This window comes from Salmo salar, chromosome ssa21 (assembly GCF_905237065.1).
Source record: "Salmo salar chromosome ssa21, Ssal_v3.1, whole genome shotgun sequence".
In the NCBI taxonomy this organism is placed as follows: domain Eukaryota; kingdom Metazoa; phylum Chordata; class Actinopteri; order Salmoniformes; family Salmonidae; genus Salmo; species Salmo salar.
In genome coordinates this window covers 42986680-43009529 of record NC_059462.1, presented here as the reverse complement: position 1 = coordinate 43009529, position 22850 = coordinate 42986680, and the positions used below count along the sequence as shown (strand labels likewise).

The 22850-nt window shown below is 44.8% G+C and overlaps 2 protein-coding genes and 2 long non-coding RNA genes across 4 annotated transcripts; 3 read left to right on the top strand and 1 right to left on the bottom strand.

Annotated features, from left to right (window-relative positions):
* Window positions 1-716: 716 nt before the first annotated feature.
* Window positions 717-2946, top strand: LOC106582364 (uncharacterized). Its single transcript, XR_001323290.2, has 4 exons — window positions 717-1008; window positions 1178-1281; window positions 1590-1760; window positions 2302-2946. It is a non-coding gene; the product is annotated as an uncharacterized lncRNA (long non-coding RNA).
* Window positions 2947-3143: 197 nt separating this feature from the next.
* Window positions 3144-4141, top strand: LOC106582363 (uncharacterized). The gene is made up of 2 exons (XR_001323288.2): window positions 3144-3611; window positions 3872-4141. It is a non-coding gene; the product is annotated as an uncharacterized lncRNA (long non-coding RNA).
* Window positions 4142-6683: 2542 nt separating this feature from the next.
* Window positions 6684-12108, bottom strand: LOC106582365 (TBCC domain-containing protein 1). Its single transcript, XM_014165422.2, has 8 exons — window positions 11848-12108; window positions 10957-11291; window positions 10538-10693; window positions 9864-10001; window positions 9362-9590; window positions 8962-9148; window positions 8321-8824; window positions 6684-8099 (listed from the first exon to the last, which is right to left on the bottom strand). The coding sequence occupies exons 2-8, from the start codon at window positions 11287-11289 to the stop codon at window positions 7886-7888; spliced, it is 1761 nt and encodes a 586-aa protein (XP_014020897.1). The 5' UTR covers window positions 11290-11291; window positions 11848-12108; the 3' UTR covers window positions 6684-7885.
* A 119-nt stretch (window positions 12109-12227) lies between these two features.
* On the top strand, window positions 12228-22263 carry LOC106582367 (dnaJ homolog subfamily B member 11). Its single transcript, XM_014165423.2, has 10 exons — window positions 12228-12542; window positions 13076-13232; window positions 13973-14070; window positions 14531-14666; window positions 15182-15324; window positions 15753-15835; window positions 15931-15988; window positions 20188-20299; window positions 20545-20704; window positions 21094-22263. Exons 1-10 carry the CDS (start codon window positions 12469-12471, stop codon window positions 21156-21158), a joined length of 1086 nt encoding a protein of 361 aa, XP_014020898.1. The 5' UTR covers window positions 12228-12468; the 3' UTR covers window positions 21159-22263.
* Window positions 22264-22850: the final 587 nt, after the last annotated feature.

The following is a 22850-nucleotide window of genomic DNA, read 5'->3' as shown; positions in this document are numbered from 1 at the left end:
TAAAGATCTTTGAGAGCATTTTTGGTGTCGCCTTGTGGCGGGTTGTAAACAGCCGTGGCGATAATCACTGAGAACTCTCTCTGAAGGTAAAAAAGGGTGACATTTGATGACCAAGTATTCCAAGTCGGGAGAGCAGAAGCTTGCAAGTTCCTGTATGATTCCCCATCTCACCACTTGTTATTGGTCACAAAGCAGAGCCCTCTGCCTTTCTGCAGGCAGCACTGAGCTAGCCTGGAACGTCACTTTCTAGAGTATATGAAACTGCACATGCTTGTTTCCAAAAACTCCTCCATGTAGCAAGATGGTGACATGCTGAAATGACACTTCCTGATCTTCAAATGCGCCACTGAGCATTCTCATAGGAAACAATGGGGTGACGTCATCGATGGCTTCATCCAAACTTTTTCACATTCTATGATCAGATTTCATTGTTGGCAAAAAAGCACAGCACTATACATGACCTTTCTCTTATGTCAACATGGATTTGATTCGAGTGAATGTATTATTATTATTATCCTGGCAATCTTTCATAGATAGGTAAAGTCACAGTTAATTTATCAATACCTTTACTTAGTGTTTTGCCAGAGATAATAATGCCCTACATAGAAGTATCTGACCTGACTTTGAACAAAGACACATTTCCCTCCATACCACAGGACGGCGCAGTAGAGCTTTGATCCACATAACTGTGCTCTCTTCATCCCGAGAGAACCGAAGCGTTTCTATAACTAACCCTCGTTGTTCTGGCGTCAAGTGACGAAGCTGCAAAATCAAAACACTTCTCTCTATTCATCTGAAAACAATGTAACTAGCTCCTGAATCCATTTACTAAGTTCATTTCAGGTGACGTAAGTTAAATAATCAATAGGTCCATCTCTCTTCCAATAACATATGACGAGAGAAGAACTACACGAACAAGTGAGCTAGCTCGCTAGCTAATTCATTGACATGTTCTGATAATGCCAGTAACCAACAAAAGAAAAGCAAAGTCAGGGGAGAGACGCTGCGGTATGTTCTGCTCTTTGACTTTATGCCATAATATTACTGGAGCAATAGTAGTATAGATATAATATCAGTAGGATAGCAGTGTAATAACTGCTGTTATGCAGGTGGCCTTTCTGCTACTAGCTATATGTCATTATAGTGTTGTGACAGTGTTGTGTTGTTGCTGTGTCAGGTGCAGGGGACCAATGACAGCAGTGTGCTCAGTAAGGTGTCTGCTGTAGCTCAGGGTTACTTCCTGGATGACTACCTGAAGCAGTTTGTGTTTAACGAGTTTAGGTGAGCCCCTCTCATCAACAGGTCGCTAAGATAGAAACATAACATGTGCACACACACACACACACTCAATAGATGTGTATAGTTAGAATGACCTTCCTTTATGTGTTTGTGTTTCGACTGTATCTCTGGTGCAGGGGTTACTATGTACGCTGGAGAGCTGTAGACCACTGTGTCACGCAGTTTCTGTGGCGGACAGAAAGCTGCCCCAGGAGACAGATAAGCTTAGCCTGGTCCAAGGACTGTTTGTGCTGTTTTGCCAAACCCTATGGTCATTGGCATGCCTAATATAACACAAACTCTGTTTCTAGGTGTTGTCTCTGGGAGCGGGGTTTGACTCCCTGTATTTCTGTCAGCGTGCAGAGGGGACTCAGTCAGGGGGGGTGTTTGAGCTGGACTTCCCAGATGTTGCAAGGCTTCCGTTATCAATAACAACACTCAACTGAATGAGGGCCTGGATACCCTTTCATCCTCACCCACAGGTATGTATTACACCACACACATGCACACAAACACACAGTGAACGCTATATCTAGTGCTGGCCTGTGATTCATCTAACAGCTGTGTGTTTCCAGGCACTGTGTATGTCCATGGTGGTCAGCAGTGGTATAAACTACTTTAGTAAAAATTATTTAAAATAATATTTAAGTCGTTTTTTGGGGTATGTGTATTTTATTTTACATTATTATTTATATTTTTGACAACTTTAACATCACTACAATCCTAATGAAAATGATGTACTTTTTACTCCATACATTTTCCCTGAAACCCAAAAGTACTCTTTACATTTTGACTACTTAGCAGGACAGGAAATGGTCCAATTCACACACTTATCAAGAGGACATTTCTGGTCATCCCTACGGTCTCTGATCTGGCAGACTCACTAAACACAAATGCTTTGTTTTAAAATAATATCTGAGTGTTGGAGTGTGACCCTGACTATCCGTAAATAAAAAAAATAAAAAATTGTGCCTCATGGTTTGCTTAATATAACAATTTTTTAAATATTTTGATTTAACCTAGGTCGGATGATGTGATTGGCTGGACTGCCAGGCTCCTCCCCCCCAGTCTCTGTTTGTGATGTACGAACAGATCCGTCCCCACGATCCCTTTGGTCGAGTCATGCAGGACCACTTCCTGAAGCTCAACTCCACCTTGCATGTGCTCAGAGACTACCCAGAAACAACTGCACAGACACACAGCCTTGTCCAGGAACCTGTGTGTCTGTGCAGTTGACTGGTTCTCTCTTTCTGAAAGTTACTGTTTCAAGTGTTATTAAGTGTTTGCTCTATCTTCAGGGCTGGGAGCGGTGTGTGTGTGCTCTATCTTCAGGGCTGGGAGTGGTGTGTGTGTGCTCTATCTTCAGGGCTGGGAGCGTGTGTGTGTGTGCTCTATCTTCAGGGCTGGGAGCGGTGTGTGTGTGCTCTATCTTCAGGGCTGGGAGCAGTGTGTGTGTGCTCTATCTTCAGGGCTGGGAGCGGTGTGTGTGTGTGCTCTATCTTCAGGGCTGGGAGCGGTGTGTGTGCGCTCTATCTTCAGGGCTGGGAGCAGTGTGTGTGTGCTCTATCTTCAGGGCTGGGAGCGGTGTGTGTGTGTGCTCTATCTTCAGGGCTGGGAGCAGTGTGTGTGTGCTCTATCTTCAGGGCTGGGAGCGGTGTGTGTGTGTGCTCTATCTTCAGGGCTGGGAGCGGTGTGTGTGTGCTCTATCTTCAGGGCTGGGAGCGGTGTGTGTGTGCTCTATCTTCAGGGCTGGGAGCGGTGTGTGTGTGCTCTATCTTCAGGGCTGGGAGCGGTGTGTGTGTGCTCTATCTTCAGGGCTGGGAGCGGTGTGTGTGTGCTCTATCTTCAGGGCTGGGAGCGGTGTGTGTGTGCTCTATCTTCAGGGCTGGGAGCGGTGTGTGTGTGCTCTATCTTCAGGGCTGGGAGCGGTGTGTGTGTGCTCTATCTTCAGGGCTGGGAGCGGTGTGTGTGTCTGGATGTGAATCAGTTTACCTGGGTCTGGTTCCAGAGGAGAGCTGTAGAGTTGAGATCCTGGAACCATTTGATGAGTTTGAGGTGAGTTACTCTAATCTAATTGGTCCTGACTAGCCGGTCCTGACTAATCGGTCCTGACTAGCTGGTCCTGACTAGCCTGTCCAAGAACCATCCTGATGTACTTCAGTCTCAGCTCATCAGAGAGATGTACAGCATAGGAAACTGTCATAAAAAAAAGTAAGTATTTGGACCATATTTTTCATGTCTCTTTTTGTCTAGAAATGCTCTCCCCACTGCCTCCATAGGCTCCCTGACCAGCCATGCTCTGCTGCGGGTGCTCACCATGCTGTAGTTACAATGTACAGTACCTACCTATGTAATGCTCATGTTTTTGTCTTGTACAGTATGCATTTATTTTCTCTGCTGCTGCTTGACATACTTTATTATCCCCTGAGAGGGAAAAGTATCTATTTAATACATATATTTTAGTACCACCTAAAGTTAACTTCAACCATTTATTCTTCCATTCTGTCTTTTCATTTTATTCAACACTAATGCCAGTATCATCACAGAGAATGTTGGATGTCTGACATGTCCTCCCCTGTGACTACCCCCATAGTGTCCCCTCCCCCGAGGTCAGCGCTGAGCCCTCTCTCCCAGGTGGTGAAGCCCATGCATGGGGAGCTGTGTGTGGAGGGTCTGAGGATGGCCTCTACCCTCCTGGGTCCTGGGCTGGTGCTGCTCAGTAGGGATTCAGGCAGAGGGGGTAGAGGGGCTGCAGCCAGTCCAACACCAGACAGGTGCATGTCTAATGGTGTCTAATGACCCAGAGCACATATGGAGTGCACCAGTTTTGCTGGCTCCTTCTGAAATAAATAATTGCCACAAATTTACTGTAAAATTCACAATACTTCCTGTGTTATAGAGAATATATCCACCACTATATTCTGCAGAATTGTTGTGTCAAAGTTGCAAAATGTATTGATTGTACAGTGGAAGGGTATGTCTGATTCTGCCAGCAGTAGGTCAGCCCATAGCTATCACTCGATCAGTGTGATCAGTGCTATATGCTGGTAATGATCTTCATTGGCCAAGCCCTGAGGCCAGGGGGAACTGTCCTGTCCTGTGCTCGGCTTCATTGGGATGCCTAATATGCCCATCTTGCCCTCTAGGACTGAGATTGAGGCAGTGGCTGACTTACAAAGTGGATCATCTTGCAGGCGCAGGTATCCAGGGTACTCCCTCCACCCCCGGTAGCCCATGTAGTTGGGCCTCTCGTAGACAATCTGGAAGAAAGCAAAAGTGATCAGAGGGGAGTGAGTTGGTTGACTTTAGGTTCTTATGCTTGTTAAATGCTCTGGATTGCCCTGTAGGACACGTATCTTTTCAAACATTTCATGGCTTTTTCCAACCTAAAATATTTAAGTAATATGGTCCTTGCTCAAATCATCCAGAAGACTCCAACCCTCCCTGATTACCAAAGAACAAGTCAATCCACTCAACACATTCCTGATTCTTTCTTTGCAGCTAGTACTGAACAAAACTATAAACGCAACATGCAACAATTTCAAGGATTTTATTGAGTTACAGTTCATATAAGGAAATCAGTCAATTGAAATAAATGAAATAGGCCCTAATCTATGGATTTCACATGACTGGGCAGGAGTGGGCATAGACCCACCCACTTGGGAGCCAGGCCCACCTGTTGGAGAGCCAATCAGAATGAGTTTTTCCTCACAAAAGGTCTTTAATACAGACAGAAATACTCCTCATCAGCTGTCTGGGTGGCTGGTCTCAGATGATCCCGCAGGTAAAGAAGCCAGACGTGGAGGTCCTCGGCTGGTACACGTAGTCTGCGGTTGTGAGGCCGGTTGGATGTACTGCCAAATTCTCTAAAATGACGTTGGAGGTGGCTTATGGTAGAGAAACTGTGACAAAACTGCAAATTTGAGTGGATATTTATTGTCCCCAGCACACGGTGCACCTGTGTAATGATCATGCTGTTTAATCAGCTTCTTGATATGCTCCACCTGTCAGGTGGATATGTTATCTTGGCAAAGGAGAAATACTCACAGAGATGTAAACAAATTTGTGCACAACATTTTAGAGAAATAAGCTTTTTGTGCATATGAAACATTTCTGTGATCATTTATTTCAGCTCATGAAACATGGGACCAACACTTTACATGTTGCGTTTATATTTTTGTTCAGTATAAAAGCCATGGACGGGGGTAAACCCATCTGTTTGAGTTAGTTTTTCCAGCACAGAGACTTTAATATTTTCAATGGCACTTGAATGCCAAATAGAAGACTGGATTTCCAATCACGTTAAGTGACAGTGCCCTTTGACCCCCTCTCTGCTGGCTTGCTGAAATGCCCCCCCAACTCTCCTCAACCCCCATACCCACCACAACACAGACCTACCTGGTATGCCACCCTGCTCCCCTCACCCAGCCTATGCCCACTGTGCCCACCACCTCATGCCAACAGTCTGCCAAATGTGACAAATTCTGCCCAGATGCAGGAGGATATTGTCCTCGCACAAATTCTCTCCAGGCGTAGTCACGTCTTCAACTAACAACAGCAGGGCAGAGAGGTGTGTGGGTGTGCTTGGAGGCATACATCAGACAAGTTCCATTACACTAGAAGACCATTTAGAAGCATGGAAATCTGAAAATCTGTCAAGTATGCAGGCCAATCAATCTCTTCCATTCCTTCTCTGGGGCCAATGAATGTTCAAAAGAGACAAAGGAAGGAGTGACACTGAGGTGAATTGTGCCACATCTGTTCCCCTCCAGTCTTAGCCAAAACTAGTTGATGTACCAGTGCACAGTCCCTTTGCCCTGAATTGGCACAATAAAGTCAAGCTATATCATGAGCCCGAACAGAGCCAAGACAGTTTGGTTGGGAATGTTTCCACTTAGTTCATAAGTAGAGAGCATTTAAAGGGGTATTATGGGATTGCTACACACATTTCACTTTTAAATTCATGACATATACCCATTGATTCTTGAATATAACTTGTAAAGGCCTCATGAGCTTAGTTCAACTGTCATACCCCATCAAAACCCCAAATATCAGCTTGTTTTACTCCTTTGTAAACAATGTAGTTGGAATATATATACAGTATATATTAAAAATGTAGTAGTGAACAACCACTGTATAGCCTCAAACATGGTTAAAACTATCATTTTGATCTTACAGATGGTCAGTCCTTGCCTCCAGCCCCATCCCTCAGCAATTTACCAAATCAGTGGCGGGGTGGCCACTTTATTGTTTGAACTGCAGATTAGCCCTTTAAAAGGTCATTGGCGTAATCTCTATACATGTTGACTGTGCTACAGCTAATTGTAATGGTGTGTGATTAGTCTAACAGTATAAAGTAAACATTGAGGTCGATATACAGGGTCTCTAGGATAAAATGGCACGTCAAGGCAAAAAACTAATAGTTTATTGATGTCTAAAGAACTAAACAAAATTGTGCTCTTAGAAACCAATGTAAATTAATTCCATTGTAATTGTGTAGGTAGGGAAGCATAGTGCAATTGAATTGAAAGGCAAGTCACTGACAACTAAGCTACAGCAGTAAGGCATAATAACCACAATATCATCCATCCTTCTACACACTGAAGAAAGGGAGAGGACTAACAAAAAAGGGATAGACTGAGGTTACCTAGCACATCAGCATCCAGTGGCCCATGCTAGGCTAATTTTAACAGTACACAGATCTTTGCTTTAGGTCCACTGTCCGTTGACCCATATAATGGAATAGAACTGCTCCCTCAAAGGCATGTTTCTCTTCTCATTACACTAATGTGCCCTGTCATCCATCCTCTTAGAGGTGCATGTTGTCTAAAGACTTCAAATACCCATCCCAGGGAAGTACTAGCCTGGTCCCACATCTGTTTGTGCTCTTGCCATCTCCATTGTCAAGCCAAATGTTTTGAAACGGTAGTAAGGAGTTGACATGATAGCACAATAGATTGGCACTCAGGCTAGGAAGGTACTAAATTCATTGGAATTTGTTGAAGAGGCATATCTTTAAATTCATCACACCCTCTCTCCTACTACCAGAAAAGGCATTAAGACGTAATATCATACATACTGTACAATCACATGAATACATTAATTCATTTCTTCTATATACTGGACAAGGTCAATCTCTGGATTAACAGCACAACCTGATTCCCTATTATTTCAATAGTACAGTACCCACTACAGAGGTACCACACTACACAGATCTAACCAGTGTGGCTAACAATAGGTACCATGTTATTGTACCCCAAGTGCTCTAGGACCACTGGCTCTGTCCTGATTCTCTACCCTGCACATCCACACCGTTGTAAAATACATGAGAGGGAGTGTACAAGTACACACTTCATGAGAAGGGTAGAGAATCGGGACGCAACAGTCTCAGCTGGATGAAAGGGACTAGAACAGAGCCAGTCGTCTATACCAGACCATCCTCCTTCTGTAGTCTACTGATCCTCAGATCAGATCCTGCCTGGAACTGTGGACAGACAACAGGCAAACAAAGGGATTAGAGGTGCTAGTGGCTGTGAGGCAAACCGCTGACTGTGAGGCAAAGGCAAGAGCTTTGTATGGGGATCTCCATCAACAAGAACCCAAAAAGTCAGCAAGGCAGACGCGTCTGTCCCACTTCCCGTATAGATGTCCCTTCCTGTCTGGTGTCATTGGTCCTGGCCTCCAGGCTGTCGCTGTCCGAGTGGTCCTGGGATGTGATGCAGGGGGGAATAAGGCTATCAAGCTCCTGCCTGTGTCCCGACTCCAACAGCCATTCATGAAACTTCTGCTCCACCAAGGCCTGGAACTGACGCCGCTGCTCCCTGAAAACAGAGACGCATGACTGAATAGAGGAACAAGAGAAACATTACCAGACCCCTCAGCGCTCACAACCCGGTATAAAATCAGACATTTTAAAGGGTTGTACATCATTCACATTGATCATGGAAACTGGGAAGCAGTTCATGTTTTCATTCTCTGAGTCCAGGTCAAATTTCCATTGCCAACAAATCTAGCAGTTTGGTCTTCTCTGTTAATGACTCACTTGTTCAGGTGTGCATCCTTCACCATCTTCTGCCAGTCCTGTACACTCTTCTCCCTCTCCTCATGGGCCTTCTGGTACAGCGATGGCAGCCCACCTGGCACCTCACACGTATCCCCCTCCATCCTGAAGGGCACCACAAGGGGGCAGAACTCAGTGGGCGGCAGCAGCCTGTAGGATCCAGGGTCTGGGATGGTACCCTCCACTCCCACCAGTAAGGGCTGGTCCCAGGCATTGGGCACCACAGCTAGACCCACACTGGCCATGTGATCCTCCAGGGAGGGGTAATGTGTGTGGAAGGGCCCCAGGGTGAGTGCAGTGTTCCCGGGGAGCAGTAGAGGCCGGGTGGGGGTGAGGGCGTGGATGGTACAGTAGGAGGAGGAACCTATGGCTAGACGGCCAGCCACACACACCACCTTGACGTTCTCACAGCTCTGGATGTGGATACTGGTCTCGATGGGACCCAGGACTACCGTGCTGTTACGACACTTGTCCAGGCTCACTGACCTGAAACACACACCACGGGGAATGCCATCTCATCTAAGAAAAGGGATATTTCTACTGAAATGGATCTGTTTTTGTAGTTAGATGGGGCATGCTACAGGTGTAGTGTCCAGTCTGACTATGTGTAGAGAACCTCTCACCTGAGTGGAGAGAGGAGGTAGATAAAGGCGTCACTGCAGCGGTGTATTTTGACGTTAGCTCCTGCTAGCTTGTCTGAGTCCTTGGCCAGGGTCTGTCTGAACACCTGTGACATCAGCACCATCTTGCTGCCTGGGGGGGCCATGTGGGTGTTCCGGGCGATCTTAGCTCTCTTCATAGCTCCCTCCACTAGAGGACAGGGGAACAGACAGTCACAGACAGACAGCCATGCTTCAATCCTAATAGCTCTCTACATCTCCCACAGAAAAAGGTGAGCTAGAAAACAGTTACAAGATAACGCACTCATTTCTATAAAACATACTAACACACCTTATTTGACTGTGCATCTAAACATAAATGAATGATCCACATTAGGGTTTACTTTGGGTGGTAGTAACCTACCTTGCTGAGCCCAGGCCAGCTTCTTCCCAGACCTCAGGCAGGTTGACATCCCAAAGGGGTTGGGGACGAGGGCCTGTCTGAGCCATGCCAGCAGGGGGTGCAGGGAGAAGGAGCGGCTGAATTTGGAGTACCCTGCTTGGGTCTGGAGTGGGGCTCTGGAGAGCAGCTTGTGGATGGGGTGGACGGTCCGGCCGCGGGACACTGAGCCCTCCAGCAGCAGGCTGAGGCCCTGTAGAGAAAATATTTTACTGTATTGTTGTTTACTGAAAAGGTAAATTGTTGTATTGCAAAAACTGAATGAACACTGCAGCGTATTGGGCATGTTATGGAACCTTTCACTGTATTATACAAGAATATATAGTTGAGGATGAGTGCATCCAAGTGTCATCCTTTTCCCTACATGGTGCACTACTACAGAGCCCCGATGGCTCTGGTCAAAAGTAGTGCACTATATAGGGAATAGGTTGCCATTTGGGATGCGGACCATGTTCCCTCGCTTCACCTGTAGAGCCTCCAGAGAGACCTGGCTGTCCTTCACGGCTTGGCCGGACCCTGACAGCTGGCCTGGTTCTACTAGCAGCTCCAGCAGCTCACACAGGTGGGTCTGGAGGAAGGACAGGTGGGCCTGGTCATCCCAGTTCTGATCACAGCAACAGGGTGAAAAGACTGAACAATGATACAATGCATGGATATGGGAGCTAATGCAATATCCATGCATATTTAAGCAATGAGGCATGAGGGGGTGTAGTATATGGCCAATATACCACGGCTAAGGCTATTCTTATGCACAACGGTATCGTGAAGCGCCTGGATACAGCCCTTAGCCATGGTATACAGGCCATATACAACAAACCCTGAGGTGCTTTATTGCAATTCTAAACTGTTTACCAACATAATTAGAGCAGTAAAAATAAATGTTTTGTCATACCCATGGTATACGGTCTGATATATTATGGCTGTCAGCCAATCAGCATTCAGGGCTCAAACCACGCAGTTTATAATAAAATGTCAGTAACTAGACCATCAGAATATGTTTTACTTTGCATTTCAAGAAAGAAAACAAAATAATGTCCACGTATAGAGATAGGTTAGAGAGACTTAATCATAAAAACTGATTGTGTACATTTACACTCTCAGCCTGTCGTTAAACTTGTAAGCAATATAAAGCAACAGGACCTTGTTTTGAGAGCTGGTCTTTGCCTCGCGGTCCGAGGAGGGGGAGCGAGAGCGGGGGCTTGGCCACTCTTCACCAATCAGAGATGTACGTAGAGACACCCGGTTCAGCTGCTGAATGTAGAGGAAGAGGAGGAACTGCAGCGTGTCCACACACAACTAGAAAAGAGAGAAGAGGAAAATACAGAAAAAAATACAGAGATTCTGAACACAAACCAATACTTGACATAGGTCAGTCTCACAAACAATACCTAAAAGGATAATGGACAGACTCCTGTGTCAAAGTCTGTCTAAACAAAAAAAAGTGCAGGATACAACAGGATAGATATTATCACAGTCCAACTGACAACACATCCGTGGGGGACATAGTCATACAGGTCTCTGCCCTTTTCTCATTCCTCCCTAGTGTGCTCACAGCTCACCTTGCTCCTCTGGCGGTCCAGCTCTCTGGGGGAGGAGCACTGGGACAGGTTCTCAGCCCACTCCAGCCTCTCCTCTGCAGGGTGACCAGCCAGCAGGTCAAAGGTCTCAAAGTAGAGCCAAGCCAGGTCCTCAGGGAGCTGCAGCTTGCCACAGGCAATGTGCCTCCACATGAGCCAGCCTAGCATGGGGAAGCAGCCCTCTCGCGAGCGCACGTAGGCAGCCATCTTGCGCAGGTAGTGCAGGCTAAGTTTGGTAGGGGGTGCCACCTGCAGAGCCCCCAAGAGGAAGGGCTCCATGCGAGGCCACAGCGCCACACCACCACCCTGGTCCATGGCTGTTAGTGGGCCAGGAAGAGGAGGGAGTGGAAGAACAAAATAACTGGGTGAGAGGTCAGGGAGGTCAGACAGAGGGGTGAGCATACAGTGAGTGTGGTGAGATATCTGAGCAGTGCATTGAATTAAGAAAGTTGTAAACAAGAGTACACCTATTCATTGGTGGCTTCTGGTCTGCTGTTCAATATTGCAGTATTATTAGATACCCTTTAAAATACGAGTTAACTAACTAGCTGTATTATAAAAACAGAATATCCCTTGTATAACTAGCTAGTGCACTAACGCACTCTAAATAACGTTTTATTTATGTGACTGCTTGTTCCAATGCAAATGTCTGTGTTGTCTGACTGCTGTTACTCCTGGCTAACAGAGTGGACGCCGGATGTTCCCATGACAACAACTGGCCACTAGAGATGATCTGTAGGTAGCTAACAGCATTTGCTTGATTTATTTATTTAGCAAGGGAACGTTAGCGAGCTAGTTAGCTAGCAACATGGCTTAGCAGCAGATGCAAAGCAGTCAGACTAGCAGAGACAAAACACTTGACGCTTAGCTTACCTTCGCTTGTTCAGCAAGTTTCCACTAGTCCTAGCGATTTCTGGTCCTGCCTCGAAGTTCCAGGAAAAGTAACTGGTGATCAAGCTCCCTCATAAGTAAAATTAAAGTTTAGTACCTTACAGTATTTAGCTAGTTACCTGGCTTTTGGTATGGTTTGTTTACTATGCTGTGAATTTGATCAGCACGTAGCTAGCTACAGAACGACGTTCTTCCTATTTGGCGCCCTTGCATGTTCTCATCTGTTGCGCGCGACTACACAGAGCGAAGGTCGCGCGCAATGCACTGCCTGCTCGTGCATCAAGTCCGACATGAAGGGCACCAGGCATATTGTAAGAATCCGATACATTCAGTCTACATTCATCCACTAGAAAATATATTGCAAAGATATTTAAAAAGTGTACACCGGCTTTTATTGCTGTCGCTTTAAGAGTTATATATGTAACTGTCAGTATATTTTGTGGTGGATGAACGTAGGATGTGCCTGTGATATATACGGTGGGCGGGCGTTAGCGCGAGAGGCGGGCGGTTCTGATTTGACAGAAGGAAGAGGATCAGTGACAGAAAGGAAGCCGACCTCAAAAGCCGGGTTGTACTGTTGGTTACTTGCAGAAACTGGTATCTATGGCCGTTAAAGGGATGCATCTATGCAGTGTTTGCTGTCTTGCCCTTTATTTCGTTACAGCAGTGCTTGCAGGGTAAGTACTTGTTTCTATATAACCTGAACACACCGTCTCTGCAATGGTCAAACCGGTTCAAACGCGGTATCGCTAGCTGGTACACATGTTTCATTGTGATTGGTCTACGCTGCTGAAGCCCATTCCCCATGTGTAAAATAGCTAACGTTAGCTAGCTACTATTTGGAGGGGTAAAGAAGCAATCTCAGCAACGTGAACACCACTGTAAATAAAGTCCTTGTTCATAGGGTAGTCAACATCTCCCTGCCTGATCCTTTGTTTCCAGTATCGTGAATCTACTCGAGGGAATGTCATGGAAGAGTGGGCTAACTTGCTCAACTGGCTTTGTGCTCAAAAATGAGAGCCGTTGATATCGAAGTGAATTACTCTGGACTGGGTGATACCTATTTAGAATGATTTACTTCACAAGTATTCTTAGTCTGATAAACCACACGTTTGTGAACCCTACTCCACTTGTCACTATCATGAAGGGAAACTATCTAAGATCCGGTAGATGGCTAGACACCCCCTCTTATTTTCACCTCTATCTACAGGCGAGATTTCTACAAGATCTTGGGTGTGAGCAAGTCTGCATCTGTGAGGGACATCAAGAAGGCTTACAGAAAGCTGGCTCTCCAGCTGCACCCTGACAGAAACCCAGATGACCCAACGGCTGCTGACAAATTCGCAGACCTGGGGTCAGCATATGAGGTAGGAAGTGAACCCCTGTATTTCCCTGTATCACGTATCTCTCTGGTAATTGTTATTTGCATGGCACTTTTGTTTTATAATATGTGGTATCAATATCATGCCATGATGATCTTGTCTTGTGTAGCTAGTCTCAGAAACAATACCCATCGAACATCATTGTCAGTCTCATGAAGAGATGTAAAAGATCTGAATGGCAACTGAGTGTTGAGATAATAGTACTCTATTGTCATGTATAATTTATTAACCTTTTATAATAGTCATTTGATCTGGGTGTGTAGTAATATTTGACTTCAGCATGCTATCTCATTTGCGTTACGATCGAGGCACGGAAACGAAAGTTTTTTGTGAGAAACTGAAGCGACCTATTTGGTTGTTGTTGAAAACGACATAGTGATTTTGATTGGCCAAGAAGACCGTGTGGCTGCCTCTGATTGGCTCATACTGTGGTCAGGGTTCTCTCATGAAAGCACGACGTGGAGCGCTCGGAGCGGCTCAGTGAAACGTCCTATTATGCGCACCGCACTAGTGTCATTATGATCACTGATAAGGTGTAGATTTGGAACATCATCCAATTTCATGATTGATACATTTTGCATGGCTAAGCTATTTAAGTGTGTGAAATGTAATGTTAAGAATTTGTAATTAAAGTTAATTTCATGTTGCTAATGTAAAGAAACCATGTACTCTACAGTATTTTGTGACTTAAAAAGAGTTCATCCCTGATGTTGTGCTGTTTGTAGGTGCTCTCTGATGAAGAGAAGAGGAAGCAGTATGATGCCTACGGAGAGGATGGTCTGAAAGAGGGCCACCATGGTTCTCACAATGATATCTTCTCCAGGTACAGGAGGTTTACCTAATAGATTACTATAATATACTGTACGTGATGTTTTCAGAATATATGATCTCGGTGCTTAACAATGATATCCTCATCATCCTTGTGGGTATATGTCTATGTGGTCGCTCCGAGACCAGGCTTACCAGGGCTTTACTTTGTAATAAATGCTTAATACCAGGCTGAAGTGTGTTAAATTACAAGCTCCCGCTATAAGTAGTGCTGGACTTGGACTGAAATAGGTGCTGGTGCTCATTTTGGGTGCTGGAACTGTTTACATTTAGGTGCAGGAGCTACACAATACTTTTGAGATAATATTCTATAAGAGGAACAGGAGCTCAAGCGGTAGAACATTTGAGGTGCCGGTACTCAGCTCCTGTGAGCTCCTGTCTATGTCAAGCACTGGCTACGTTCCAAATAATGTCTCTTACCCCACTGTTACCTCACACTCTGTTGCCTCTTCCAGTTTCTTTGGCGACTTTGGCTTCATGTTTGGAGGAAACCGGCAAGGACAACAGGACAGGAACATCCCCAGAGGAAATGACATTGTGCTGGACCTGGAGGTCACACTCGAAGAGGTGTACTCGGGGAACTTTGTAGAGGTACACTTCAACCCTTATGGTGGTCTGTATATACTGTCCATATCCAAAATCTGTCTTGCCTACTACTTACTTAAACTGCATAATGTGCACTGTTTAGTAAAAATGTATGTAATAAGCGTGAAATAACATACTAGGCTCTTCCATTCTGAGAATGCGTAATCTAAAATGCGCAATTGCGTATATTCCCGCCATTCGTTAATTTTGTTACGCTGTGTAACCTTGTGTGATTTATCAGCTGTTGTCTAACGACTCTCTTCCTCAATAGTGGGCAGTGAATTCTACTAGATATCAAGCTGAACGGAGTATGACCTCCTGGCATTGAAAGCATACTGAATTAAAAAAATGTCACCTACTATAGAACTTTCTATTTTCGCATACCCAAAATGCTACTATTTGGAACGCAAGTACGGGTATTCGGACATGGCCACTGTATACGATTTGTGTGCTCCACCAGGCCTACCCTATTTCAACACATACATCCCAATCTCATTACGTCACCTATATGTACATCTCAGGTTGTTCGTAACAAGCCTGTAGCCAAAGAGGCCCCTGGGAAACGGAAATGCAACTGCAGACAGGAAATGAGGACAACGCAACTCGGACCTGGACGCTTCCAGATGAGCCAGGAAGTAGTGTGTGATGAGTGCCCCAATATAAAGTGAGTCACTGCTTCAGGGGTGCTGCTTTGTGGTTGACTCTGTCCTGCTCCTACCCTGTCGTGTGCATGTTGGGTGCTGTCAGCAAAAAAAGAATGTCTGTGCAAATGAATACATTTAAAGATGTGTTCTATACCAGTGGTTCCCAACCAGGGGTCTAGGACCCTGGGGGTACTTGGCAAATCCACAGGGGCTACTTGAGAAGATTAATGTGACCATAGGCTTACTGGTAAAATGCACGAGGGGATACTTCAGGGGTACTCCAGGCAGAACAAAATATAGTTGGTGGTACAGTAACTGATAAAGGTTGGGAACCTCTGTTCTATAATGTCATATTGACTGTGCATCTGGTTAAGACTGTTAACACAGGAGTCAATGGGTTCTTTCTTTATGTGATGAGGATGATAATGTGACTGTCTCATGATCCCAGGCTGGTGAATGAGGAGAGAACTCTGGAGGTAGAGATTGAACAGGGAGTGAGAGATGAGATGGAGTACCCTTTCATTGGGGAAGGTAAGCTACTTACTCAACCATCAGGATAATGGGCGTTAAAAAAAGGGGTTTACAAGTGGTATCAGTGTCTAACTCACGACTACGTCTGTCTCAAGGCGAACCTCACATCGATGGAGAGCCAGGGGACCTACGCTTCCGCATCAAAGTTATGAAGTAAGAGCAGCATTTCCTTATTTCACAAATAATATAGTGGTACTAATCAGGCTACTATTAACTTCTCTAGGAGCCATGCTTTGTTGGTATAGGACATTATGTCAACACTAATACATTAGTGTTATGTAAAGATCAGTGGAGGCTGCTGAGGGGAGGACGGCTCATAATAATGTCTGGAATGGAGTGAAAAGAACGGTATCAAACACACGACAAACATGTTTGATACTCTTTACTCCATTCCGGCCATTATTATGAGCCTTCCTCCCCTCAGCAGCCTCCACTGGTAAAGATGTTTGGAATGTTCGCTACTTGCATTCACAGTTTTCTATCTGACTCAAACCTTGTATCTAAACTTAGCAAAAAAGAAACGTCCTCACTGTCAACTGTCCTCACTGTCAATTTTCAGCAAACTTAACATGTGTAAATATTTGTATGAACATAACAAGATTCAACAACTGAGACAAAAACTGAACAAGTTCCACAGACATGTAACTAACAGAAATGGAATAATGTGTCCCTGAACAAAGGGGGGGTCAAAATCAAAAGTAACAGTCAGTATCTGGTGTGGCCACCAGCTGCATTAAGTACTGCAGTGCATCTCCTCCTCATGGACTGTACCAGATATTCCAGTTCTTGCTGTGAGATCTTACCCCACTCTTCCACCAAGGCACCTGAAAGTTCCCGGACATTTCTGGGGGGAATGGCCCTAGCCCTCACCCTCCGATCCAACAGGTCCCAGATGTGCTCAATGGTATTGAGATCCGGGCTCTTCGCTGGCCATGACAGAACACTGACATTCCTGTCTTGCAGGAAATCACACACAGAACAAGCAGTATGGCTGGTGGCATTGTCATGCTGGAGGGTCATGTCAGGATGAGGCTGCAGGAAGGGTACCACATGAGGGAGGAGGATGTCTTCCCTGTAACGCACAGCATTGAGATTGCCTGTAATGACAACAAGCTCAGTCCGATGATGCTGTGAGACATCGCCCCAGACCATGACGGACCCTCCAAATCGATCCCGCTTCAGAGTACAGGCCTCGGTGTAACGCTCATTCCTTCGACGATAAACGCAAGAGCACTTTTTGCCAGGTCCAGCGACGGTGGGTTTGTGCCCATAGGCGACGTTGTTGCCGGTGATGTCTGGTGAGGACCTGCCTAACAACAGGCCTACAAGCCCTCAGTGCAGCCCCTCTCAGCTTGTTGCGGACAGTCTGAGAACTGATGGATGGATTGTGCGTTCCTGGTGTAACTCGGGCAGTTGTTGTTGCCAACTCCCGCAGGTGTGATGTACCGATCCAGTGCAGGTGTTATTACACGTGGTCTGCCACTGCGAGGACGATCAACTGTCCATCATGTCAGGTCCCGTGTGGCTTAGTTGGTAGAGCATGGTGTTTGCAACGCCAGGGTTGTGGGTTCGATTCCCATGGGGGACCAGTACGGAGAAAAAATGTATGAAATGTATGCATTCACTACTGTAAGTCGCTCTGGATAAGAACGTCTGCTAAATGACTAAAATGTAAATGTAATGTCTCCCTGTAGCGCTGTCTTAGGCGTCTTACAGTACGGACATTGCAATTTATTGCCCTGGCCACATCTGCAGTCCTCATGCCTCCTTGCAGCGTGCCTAAGGCATGTTCACGCAGAATAGCAGGGACCCTGGGCATCTTTCTTTTGGTGTTTTTCAGAGTCAGTGGAAAGGCCTCTTTAGTGTCCTAAGTTTTCATAACTGTCACCTTAATTGCCTACCGTCTGTAAGCTGTTAGTGTCTTAACGACCGTTCCACAGGTGCATGTTCATGAATTGTTTATGGTTCATTGAACAAGCATGGAAACAGTGTTTAAACCCTTTACAATGAAGATCTGTGAAGTTATTTGGATTATTACGAATTATCTTTGAAAGACAGGGTCTTGAAAAAGGGACATTTCTTTTTTTGCTGAGTTTATATGCTTGCTGTATGCAAATGCTTTCTCACTCTGTTAGGTAGCCTGTCTCTCTCTATTATATAAGATGTAGGTTGTCAGTTGTGGAAGCTGTTTTGTGTTGTTTATGTGACTCAACCCTTCTCTGTCTATGCCCACTACAGGCTTTATTATTTCCCTCTCCCTGTTAGCTAACTTGATACACCAGTGTCTATTTAAGTGATAATGCCAGAGAAGCACAAACTGTGCCAATATATCCTCCAAACACCGGCTTCGAGGGCATTATGAATTTTATACAACCGGTTACCAACATATTCAAATAATGATTGACATATTTTAATTGAAAGCATTATTTAGATTTTTTTCTTCATACTATTTAATCCTTCCACAAGAAATTGTCCCGAAACAAATCTAGGGTTGCTACCCAAGCCGGCTGATCGTTCGTTCTATTGGTTCGGTTGCCAGAGACGCGACCCAGTCGTTCAGTCTTTTTGCTGTGTCTATGGATGCAACAGTCATTCGTTCTAAATGTTCCATTGCCATACTGGCTGGCAACATTGTTATCCCTTGCTTGCTAGCAAGCCAACTACGGCTAACTTCGTCACGTCAAACAGTGCAGAAGGAATAACTACAGTAGCTTCATTTGTTTAAGCTCTTTTCTTGTGACATTTATTTGGATACATCCATAACAATGAGCTAATGAGGCACGATTTCACCTGGCATAGAAAATGTGCTCTCTCGTTTAGGACACTTGTTCAGAGGAGCTAGCCAACAACACAGCTAACACAATCACTTCTAACTGAAGCTGGAAAGACTGCAAACTAGCTGCTCTTCATTTCATTTGAACTTTTTTCAATTGACATTTCTTTGTATATATCCATAAAAATGATGCCAGCTGATTCATCATTTCGACTGGCTGAGAAACGCTGCCTGCCTCCCTCTCTCGTCCCGACTGCCGACCCCTACACGTTCATTACTATGGGACAGTTGGAGATCAGAATATTGAAACAATGTTGCAAATGTCCGAGGGACAGACAGTAACAGGCTGACTACACCGATCGCGTCACAAAATGCATTTAGAAATCTATGTTATTCAATTATTGCACCCACACTGCTCGCGTGCGTTGCCAAGGGCTAAAATATAAGTCAGTTCTATTTCTGACGCAGATCGCAGCAAGTCCTGCCTCTCCCATCTCCTCATTGGTTTATAGAAGCAGGTACCCACGTGCCATCTCCTCATTGGTTATACCCACGTGGGTGACTGAAAGACGAATGAGGTCAGTGGCGGTAATGCACCTAATTTATGAAAGTTGCTAATCGCGATATGAAGTCAAGAGAAGAAAAGGCCTGGAAGGAGGAGAGGTGACTAGAAATGATTTGATTGACTGTTTTATGTGTGGATTAATTGGCAGAGTAGAGGACCTTGTGCATTTCAGGTAAAATAACAACTCAATGTTTATATCCCAGGACAAATTAGCTAGCAACAGCAAGCTAGCTAAAAAGGACAAATTAGCTAGCAAGCTAGCTAGATAAATTGCCATAAATGTTTAATGCATTTCAACCTGTCCCCAAATTAATATAATTGGTTCAGAGTTTGTTTTGATATTTTAACCTGCGTGTCATGATCGCGTTTGGTGTAGGCAGGAGACAAAATACATTTATGCACAATGGCGCTTGCGCGCAGCCGGTTTGGGTTCCGTTTATACAAATCTCCGCTGTTGTAAACTAATATCAGATAATGTCTAGATGAGTTTTATAGTGGAGATCAAGTTTATAAATTATCTGGCTGGGCTGATGAGACAGTGCATTGCCCAGTCAGATGGAACAGAATAAATAGGTATTTTAACTTCATAGATTTAGCTGGTGGTAACTTGTGGAATAGACACCAGCTGGAATGCGCTTTTAACCAATCAGGATTAGACCCACCCGTTGAATAATGTACATTATAAGCTGGGTAGTTCGAACCCTGAATGCTGATAGGCTGACAGCCGTGGTATATCAGACTGTATGACAACATTTATTTTTACTGCTCTAATTATGTTGGTAACCAGTTTATAATAGCAATAAGGCACCTCAGGGTTTGTTGTATATGCCCTGTATACCATGGCGAAGGGCTGTATCCAGGCACTCCGCATTGCGTCGTGCGTAAGAACATCCCTTAGCAGTGGTATATTGACCATATACCACACCCCCTCGGGCATCTATTGGTTAAGTAACATCTTGTCAGTTGTGGAAGCTGTTTTGTTGAAGAGTGATTTAGTAATGTGTGTACTGACAGACATCCAGTGTTTGAGCGGCGAGGAGATGACCTGTACACTAACGTCACCATCTCCCTGGTGGAGGCTCTGGTTGGCTTTGAGATGGACATCATACACCTGGACGGACATAAGGTAACTATGGACGAGTGAAGCTAAGAATTACGTACATATACTGTTTTACTGCCATGTACTGAAATGTTTTGGGGAGGGGAGCTTGTCTTGAGCCATCATTGCCCTATTCTCAAAAAGCACACAAGACTGGTTGAAAAGCAAAAAATATGCATTTTTGTTCTCTGTCTAGAAAATAAAGTATTTATTCATTATAAAGTGTATTCTAAGGAATCAGTGACACACTTTGACTGCTCCTCTGACTACAGGTCCACATTGTGAGGGACAAGATCACTAAGCCTGGTGCTCGGGTGTGGAAGAAAGGAGAAGGCCTGCCCAACTTCGACAACAACAACATCCGTGGCTCTCTCATTGTCTCCTTCGACGTAGAGTTCCCAGAGACACAGCTGAATGACAATCAGAAAGAGGGTAAGGAGGAGGCCGATAAAGATGAGTGGGGGGTGTGACTTGTAATGTATTTATTTATGAGTTTGAGTTAGTTAATGATGCCAGGAGAAAGTAGACTGCATGTTATATATCATAGCTGTTACATACGAGGTATGGGTGTGCCCGTAGAGGCGAAGGACATGCCCGTAGAACACGCCCCCCACCCATTATTATTTTTTTAATCACATTTACAAACTGTAAGCAACACATATACATCACAATAAATCATCTTCGAATTGCCGACTTTACATCACTGACAGGAAGACAATAAAGGTACACATTAACTTCTCAGATATGAATGATTCTGAAAAATGTAAATATGATCATAATGGATAGTCATTTACAATTGGGGCTTGCTTTTGTTGTTCCAGGAGTGAGGGGGATTCTGAAGCAGGCTTCGGTAAAGAAGGTTTACAACGGACTACAGGGGTACTGACACACCAACAGACAGAATCTGGAGTTCTGTGCTATAAAACACACAAAGGAACAAGCACAGGGATGTATTTATTTTCAGATTGTTCTCGGGATGGCTTGACTTGTTTTCTTTTTTAATATTCTACATTCTGAAGGTGACTTGACGTTGTCTATTTTCTTTTAAAGAAGTCCTTGTTATATTTCACATTGACGGGTTGAAACTACACCGTATTTATACTTTTAATTTTCTTGCCCTCGTCCCAATTTTTTACTACCACCATTTCTTTGTCTCTCATTTTCCTTTTGTCTTTTTTAATTCACCTTCAATTTCAACTACTGTCATCCAATGTGAACCACTATCACAGACATGTTTGATCATCAAAGCCCACTATCTGATGTTAAACCTTTATCACACCTGACTGGGCGAGCTGGACTGAGGCAAAGGACTCTGAAATCAAAGGACTATCTCATGTACATCAGCAAGACTGGAATATTATTCCCCTCCCTGTTATTTTGATAAGTTTTACAGATGTAGTACTGTACTAGGGTATTTCATCTAGAGTGATTTTTAACTCCTCTGACACCTTCAACAATTCTGTCATTAATGGGTTTTCGGTCATATATGTTTTCAGTAATATCTTGAAAAGCTTTGTAAATAGGAAAGAAACTACATATTGTTATTTTTTTGTTGAGTTGGATCGTATCTTTAGATTTCTTCTTTGGGGCAATGTCTTGAGTGTTCTGACTGCTGAAAGAAAGGCCACAGAGAATGGTCCTGTTGAGCTGCCTCCCATAACCTCGTCATCAGGGTAGGATTTTTACCCTGGCGAGGCCCTCTTCGGCTCCATCGACGACCATCCACACCTCTTGCTCTTCCTTTCAGCCTGACTGCGTCCCAAATAACACCCTATTACCTGTATATTACACTACTTCTGACTGGGCCCCATGATGAAAAGTAGGACACTAGATGGGGAATAAGGTTCCATGTCAGACACAGACCTTGGTTCTCTGGGCTACTCCTCCTGGCAGAATGGGGATACTGTTTTCCAGAGTGCTACAGTACAGGAGGAAGAAGTGTACTTTTCAGCTGAGAGTTCAATTAAAAGTTTATATAAATAATGACTCAATGTGAAATGACTCATGGATTCATTTAGTGTGTCAATTTAAGCATGTGAGCTATGTCTCTCGGATGTCTATCAGTCACTATGTACATGGAGACCACAAGAGGTTGGTGGCACCTTAATTGGGGAGAACAGGCTGGTGGTAATGCCTGGAGAGGAATGGTATCAAACATAAGGGTTCCAGGTGTTAGATGCCATTCCATTTGCGCCGTTTCAGACATTATGTGCCATCCTCCCCTTAGCAGCCTGCTGTAGTAGAGACAAGCGAGCCAACATGTCGCCAGGAGAGGGCCCAACATGTCGCCAGGAGAGGGCCCAACATGTCGCCAGGAGAGGGCCCAACATGTCGCCAGGAGAGGGCCCAATTGGTGGCATGTAGCCTAGTGGTTAGAGCGTTGTGCCAGTAACCGAAAGGTTGCTGGATGGAATCCCCAAGCTGACAATGTAAAAATCTGTTGTTCTCTCTGAGCAAGGCAGTTAACCCACTATTCCCTGGGCACCGAACACGTGGATGTCGATTATGGCAGCCCCCTGCACCGCTCTGATTCAGAGGGGTTGGGTTAAATGCGGAAGACACATTTCAGTTGAATATA